At 45.4% G+C, this 7,493-nt stretch overlaps 1 protein-coding gene across 3 annotated transcripts in view; it reads left to right on the top strand.

Annotated features, from left to right (window-relative positions):
- FAM217A (family with sequence similarity 217 member A) overlaps positions 1-7,493 on the top strand; it is a 27,470-nt gene that overhangs the window by 2,239 nt on the left and 17,738 nt on the right. For all 3 annotated transcript variants that reach the window (XM_006158756.2, XM_006158755.2, XM_006158753.2), the window contains exon 2: positions 5,030-5,262. In XM_006158756.2, coding sequence (XP_006158818.1) covers positions 5,030-5,262 — 233 coding nt within the window. The remainder of the gene's footprint in view (positions 1-5,029; positions 5,263-7,493) is intronic.

Genomic DNA, 7,493 nt, shown 5'->3' with positions numbered 1-7,493 from the left:
CCTCTCTCTCTCTCTCTCTCTCTCTCTCTCTTTCTCTCTCTGCCTCTGTCTCTTCTGGTCAAATTAAAATAATAATAATAAATAAAATATTTTTTAAAAAACTGCAAAACTACTACCAGAGTTGGGACAAAAATGGAACTAATAGATTTGTTGTAGCCACTCATTTTTTAATTTATTTTTTGGAGAGGTTTTTGCTATAGGGCATGTGCACTCGCCAGAAAGACAGAGAGAGACAGAGAGACAGAAAGTGAGAAATCACCCCCCAGGGGGAATGGTCACGCCGCAATCCCTTCTCCTCTATTCTCCTCTCAGGATCTTGGGTGCACACGCACACGTGCCCGGTGTGAGTTTAAGCTACCAGGTCCGGGACTCGAACCACGGTCAACTATGTGGGAGTCCAGTGACATAGTCATTACGCTAACTGCTGGTCCCAGCCACTCCTTATTTCAACATGTTCCACTGCCTGTGGAGCCAGGCTCCTTGGAATTACCTTCTTTATGAACCAACTGGAGGACCACCCTGCGGAGTGGCAAGGAGTAGGGAAGGAGGTGAACTGTAAGCGTGAATGGCAAAACGGATGTTGCTGGCCAGCGTCTTAGCGAATTTACAAACCCCTGGCCAAGACTAGAAATGCTTCACGATTGTACCATGGGATTCGTTAGTGCCAGATCAGCAGATACAAAATTCTGCTGTTTTTTTTTTTTTTTTCTTTTTTAAGAGGCTTTTGCCTTAGGGCACGTGCATTCATGGGGGGGAGAGAGAAAGAGTCAGAGACAGTGAAAGGGAAAGTGAGAAATCGCACACCGAGGAGATGGCCACGCCACAATCTCTTTTCCTCTATTCTCTTCCTGGATCTTGGGCATGCACGTACACATGCTTGGCATGAGTTTCAACCCACTGAGGCCAGAACTCGAGCTAAGGTCAGCCATGTGGGAGTCCAGCAGTGTAACCACTGCGCCATCTGCTGGCCCCATATAATTCTGCTTCTTAATTTTACCAACCTGGTGGTACAGTGATACTGTTACACTCCATGAGGTTGAACTCACATCGGAAGGTCCTGGGTTCTTGTCTGAAGGCCTCCTGTACATGCTGGGCGCCCATGACTGTCCGTGGATTGTAGTGGAAAGCTCCTGTGGGGAGTGCCGCTCTCTTTTTCTCTGTCATGGAAAAACTAAGCTGGGAGACATATTCTCTGGCTTCTTCCCAGCGAAGTTGAGTGCTTTGTTCTAAACTCTCATCTCCACAAATAGAAAAGAACAAACCATGTTTTAAGCTATTCAACATGCCAAAGAAGTGAGCTGTTTTTTTTTCCAAAAAGAATTATTTATTTATTTAATTCCATTTGTTATTATTATTATTTTTATTTGACCAGAGAGAGACACACAGAGAGAGAGAGAAAGGGAGAAAGCAAGCCACCAGGTCTGGGACTTGAACAGCAGTGGGCCATGTGGGAGCCTAGAGCCCTTAACCACCATGCCACTGCCCAGCCCCAGAAGTAAGCTATTAAAGTGTGATTCTTGGGGCCGGCCAGTGGCATGGTGGTTAAGGACACTGAACTTTCACATGGCCAACTGTGGTTCGAAACTTGGACCTGGAGGCTTGCTTTCTCACTTTCCCTTTCTCTCTCTCTTTCTTGCTCTTTCCTCCTCTGGTCAAATGAAGTAAATACATAAATGAATTTAAATAAAATAATTTTTAAAAAGTGATTCATTATATACTGTATAAATTGACCCATATATATATATTTTTTTACATTTTATTTAAACATTTTCCTTTTCTTTTTTCTAACTTACTACAGGGTGGGTGTCCTTGCCAGAGAGAAGGAAAGTGAGAAATCACTCCGAGGAGTCGGGGGGTGCCAGGAGGAGGGGGGAGTGAGAGGAGGATTGGGGGGGATGGCCATGCTGCAATCTTTTCTCTTCTATTCTCAGGATTTGGGGCACTCATGCACATGCATGTTTTCAAAGCCACCAGGCATGGGACTTGAACTGTGGATTCAGCCACATGGGATCCAGCTGCCTTAACCACCCCTTCAGCAGCTGGTCCTTAAGCATGTTCTTTCTTTTTTAAGATAAATTTTTGCTATAGGGCATGTGTGCTCACTGGAAAGACAGAAAGAGAGACAGAGAGACAGAAAGTGAGAAATCACCCCCCCAGTGGGGATGACCATGCCACAATCCCTTCTCCTCCATTCTCCTCTCAGGATCTTGGTCATGCACGCACGCGCCCAGTGTGAGTTTAAGCCACCGGGTCCAGGACTCGAACCACGGTAGACTACATGGGACTCCAGCGACATAACTATTACGCTAACTGCTGGTCCCTGAGCATGTTTTTAATTGTTGTTCTAAACAACAACTGACAGAATGTTTATAGCTCTCTGAAGCTCGTCACCCTTGGCTGAAATCCGAAGTAGGGCACAAGTATTAAACTGCGTTATCATCTTATTTTTAAGAATTATTCATTTAATTTTATTTATCACTATTTTTTTTTTGAGAGGTTTTCACTATAGGGCGTGTGCGCTCACCAGACAGACAGAGAGAGACACAGAGACAGAAAGCGAAAAATCACCCCCCAGAGGGGATGGTCTTGCCGCAGTACCTTCTCCATTCTCTCGGGATCTTGGACACACACGCACACGTGCCTGGCATGAGTTTTAAGCCACCGGGTCCGGGACGCGAACCGCGGGCTACTACGTGGGAGCCCAGCGACATCGCCATTACGCTAACTGCTGGTTCCCACTATTATTCTTTTTTAACTTGCTACAAAGCATGGGTGCTCGAGAGAGAGAGTGAGAAAGCAAGCCTCCGGGTCTGGGATAGGAACCGCAGTCTGCCATGTGGGAGTCCAGTGCCCCAACCATCATGCCATCTGCTGGTTCCAATGTCATTACTCTTTTTAACTGCTAGAGGTACACTCACCAGAGAGAGCTGGAGAGACTGAGAAAGAAACAGAGCTCCCCCATGGGGCATGGTCATGCTGCAATCTCTGCTCCATTTCTCCCTGCTTTCAGGATCTGGGGCACACAGGGACACTCCCACTTGTTTCTCAAGCCACTAGGGCTAGGGTTCAAATCGTGATTGGCAACGTGGGATCCAGTTCCCTTAACCACAAGGCTACGAGGCTGACCTTAAATGTTATTGTTATTTATTTAAGTGCTACATATTCTTTGTTTGACAGTACACAAACCAGACTCAAATGTTTTTCAGTAAGTAAAAGGCAGTGCTTCAGATTCAGGGAATTATAATTAGATTGGCATAGTTAGGATAAAAAATAGAAAGTACACATCACTACCTTATGTTCAGCCCTTGGCTTTACTGAGTTAATAAACACAAATCAAAGCGAGTTTGCCTGCTTTCGAGAAGTGAAGGATTTCTTCAGCTTCTTTATATTCACATAACCAGTCACAGAGAAGCCTAAATGAAAACCCATTCTCCAGTAGGTTTTGAGCTGCCATTCACCAGCTTCCTAGAAAGATGAGCATCACTAATGAATTACCATATCATTATCAGATCTTTAGAAAGGGCGAACAGAGACAGCACTTACTGAACTAAAAAAAGGCTATCAAAATAGAAAAACCCGGGATCAGCAAATGGCAGAATGGTTATGTCGATGGACTCCCACGTAGTCGACCGCAGTTCGTGTCCCGGACCCGATGGCTTAAAACTCACGCCAGGCGCGTGTGCGTGCATGCCCAAGATCCCGAGAGGAGAATGGAGGAGAAGGGATTGCGGCATGGCTATCCCCCCTGGGGGATGATTTCTTGCTTTCTGTCTCTCTGTCTCTCTCTGTCTTTCTGGTGAGCGCACGTGCCCTATAGCAAAAACCTCTCCAAAAAACAAAAAGGCTACAAGTACTCTACAGCTGACTACCTGTGTGACCCTGAGCCCAGCCAACCGCGCGTCTCGGTCTATGGCCCTAATATGCGTTGTTATAACAAGTGCTTCCGTTTTGCATATTTGTAAATAGTCCTCCTATTTCCATTTTTATTCTGCAAGAACCAGTATGTTGGCCCACCTCAGCGGCATGTGTGGTAGTGTGCTGGACTGAGGTGTTGGAATCCCCATCCACCTGGAACACACCACGCACATGGGCCCCAGGATCTGAAGACCTAGAGGCCTGGGGCAAGGGGATTGTGGTGTGACAGAACCCAGAGAAGGATGCTTCTTTCTCTGTCTCTCATGTGCATGCTTATTAATAAGCTTTTAAAAATTTGCTTGTTGGGGCCAGCAGGTGGTTAAGGGGGTTGGACTCCCACATGGCTGACTGTAGTTCAAGTTGCAGACAAGGTGGCTTGCTTTCTCACTTTCCCTCTCTTTCTCTCTCTCACTCTATCCCTCTCTAGTCAAATTTAAATTAATAAATAAATAAGGTTTATGGGGGACCAGCAGTTAGCATAATGGCTATGTCGCTGGACTCCCATGTAGTCGACTGCGGTTTGCATCCTGGACCCGGTGGCTTTAAACTCACACCGGGTGTGCCCAAGATTCCGAGAGAACGGAGGAGAAGGGATTGCGGCGTGGCCATCTCCCCTGGGGGGTGACTTCTCGCTTTCTGTCTCTCTGTCTCTCTCTGTCTGGCAAGTGCACGTGCCCTCTAGCAAAAACCTCTCCAAAAAAAAAAAATAATAATAATAATAAGGTTTAATAAAATAATTCTAAAAAATTTGCTTGTTCTTAAAAAAAAAACCCAAAAATATGTATAATTATTATACATTAATTGAAAATACTACGAAAGTAAGTTTTAAAAATGACCAATAGATTTACATTTTCAAAAACCACAGTTTAATTATTACTCTCTCCCTTCCCCAAAATAAAAAAAGGGGAGAAAGAACGCTCCCCAGGCCTCTTCTTCCTGTGATGCCGAGTTGCCATGACGGGCCAGCAGCTCTCTTAGGTTGCGCGCAGCGTATTATTAAACTAAATTGATCCCGCAGCGTAGCCGCTGCACCGCTCTGAGCTGTTTTTCCAGTTAGGCTGATCTTTTATTCATGACTTTTAGGTAACCTGCAATTCCTTTTTTTATTCCAAAGAGGGCTGTGGTGTCACCGGAACAGCTGCCCCTCGCCTCGTGGTGTGGTGGCTGTGACAAGCTGAGTTGGCTTCCCGAAGGCAAGGTGTTCAGTAACGTGCAAAGAGACAAGATCATCTCCAAGTTCCTTAAGGAAAGCGTTCTAAAGAGAGTGTTCCGTTCCCAGCAGATGAGGTGGGAGGGCCCTGACTGCCGGAAAGAGGATCGAAGCCGTAACTTTCCCTGCACCAGAAAGTAAGTTCTGATACTGCAACTTCCACTAACGCATCAAGTGAATTTTACGCTAGAAAGCTAAGAAGACATAGTTACAGAGGGTCGGTGTCTGAAGGATAGGAAGACTCAGGAGGTAATTCCAGCAGCAGAAATGAAGTCTTGCAGTAAAATCAAAAGAAAGGAGTTGAGAGATGATTCAGATGGGCTGGCAGAGACCTGCAGATGTGGAATTCCCTGGTGTCTGTGCTGATCTGACTGCCTTTTGAAAATACATGCATGTATATTACTATCATGTTCATTCTAGAAGTAGGTGTTTTTTTTTTAGAAGTATTTAAGTTTATTATTATTATTATTTTTAATTTGACCAGAAAGAGAGAAAGAGGCAGTGGGGGAGGGGGGAGTGAAAAAGCAAGCAGCCAGGTCTAGGCTTCTAACTACAGATGGCCATGTGCGAGTTCAGTGCCTTGGCCACGATGTCACCTGGCAGACCTGCAATAAATAGGTTTTAGAGGAGATTTTTTTATATTTTTGCAAGAAAATAAGACATTGCTAAGGGAGCAAAGTGTTAAAGAAGCAAAGTGCTAAAGATTGACTTTAAAAACAGGAACCAACAGTTGGCATAATGGCTATGTCGCTAGACTCCCATGTGGTCGACCACGGTTCAAGTCCTGGACCTGGTGGCTTAAACTCATGCCGGGCGCTTGTGCCTGCATGCTCAAGATCCCGAGAGGAGAATGGAGGAGAAGGGATTGTGGTGTGGCCATCCCCTCTGGGGGGTGACTTCTCGCTTGCTGTCTCTCTGTTCTTCTGGCGAGTGCACATGCCCTATAGCAAAAATCCCTCAAAAAAAAAAAAAAAAAAGAAAGACAGGTGAAGGTAAATGCATATCAGCATGTGGAAGGTGCCAGAAGACAAAGACTGAACTAGAAGACTTTTCCCTCTGGCATACTTAGAAACTAAGAAATGTTGCTACTGACATTTTGTTACATAACACAGGACAATGAAAAGGAAGGTATGTCAGGGTACTGTCCAGAGCAGGTTCCCGGTGGTCAATATTGTCACCTTGGTCATGGAAGGACAAACGGGGATAGGCAGCAGAGGCATCTGCTCAGTGGCACAGTATGCTGACCCGGCCCACGAAGTGAATGGGCCAAGACCTGCTGTCTTTTCCTCAGACTTAGGCCATCTCTACTGCAATTAATGTAAGAGCATGCACCATGCCATGAAATACTGAGTATCTTATTCTACTACATTTTTTTTCCCTTGGAGAGATCTCGCCGGAAAGACAGACAGAAAGCGAGAAATGACCTGCCAGGGGGATGGGTGGGGGACACCACACAATCTCTTCTCCTCTATTCTCCTCTCAGGATTTTGGGCACGCACATACATGTGTCCAGGGTGAGTTGAAGCCACCAGGTCTAGAACGCGAACCGCAGTTGACTAGGTGGGAGTCCAGCGACGGAACCATTCCGCCACCTGTTGGTTCCTCTACTTAATTTTTTTGAAAGAATGGTTTCCCTCTGGATTTGCTATAGAGGTGCAGGGTTTTCTCTTTTACATTTTTATTTATTTGTTCTAAGAGAAAGAGGGAGAGAGAAAGGCACCCCCAGCTATGATCTTCACAGTTCAGTACCTTGTTAGCCTTGGTGGCCCAGGTCATGGGTACATACGCAGCCACTGCACTCAGGGAAGCCGTGGGATGTGAACTCTGTGAGTCCAGTTCTATTACCACGGTGGCACCATCTGACCCTCAGGTGCAGGTTTAAAGTAAGGAAAGCTGTGGAGCTAGCAAGTGGCATGGTGGTTAAGGCACTGGACTTCCACATGGTTGACCACGGTTACTTAGAGGAAGTAACACTTTGATATTCAACAAGATATTTGCCCTATCACAAAAATATCAAAAAAGAGAGGGGGGGGAGAATAATTATTTTCCTTGATGGAAATGTGTTCTCTCTCTCTCTTTTTCCACACTTGGTATGAGGGCACATGCACTCACTAGAGATAGAGAAAGGGAAGAAAGCACTGCTTCGTAGGGTTTGGTCACACCACAATCCCTTCTCCTCTGCTTCTCTGTTTTGTTGGGCATGCACACGTATGTGCCTGGCATGTTTTTCAAGCCCTATAGCAAAAACCTCCCAAAACAAAACAAAACAAAAGGATTATTTATTTTATTTATTGTTTTTTAATTTAACCAGAGAGACAGACAAGAGAGTGAGAAAGCGAGCCACTAGGTCCAGGACTGAAATCGCGGT

This window comes from Tupaia chinensis, unplaced genomic scaffold (genome assembly GCF_000334495.1).
Source record: "Tupaia chinensis unplaced genomic scaffold, TupChi_1.0 Scaffold000607_1, whole genome shotgun sequence".
NCBI lineage: Eukaryota > Metazoa > Chordata > Mammalia > Scandentia > Tupaiidae > Tupaia > Tupaia belangeri.
Note: the sequence above shows the minus strand (reverse complement) of the source record. Positions and strands in the feature narration are given on the sequence as shown.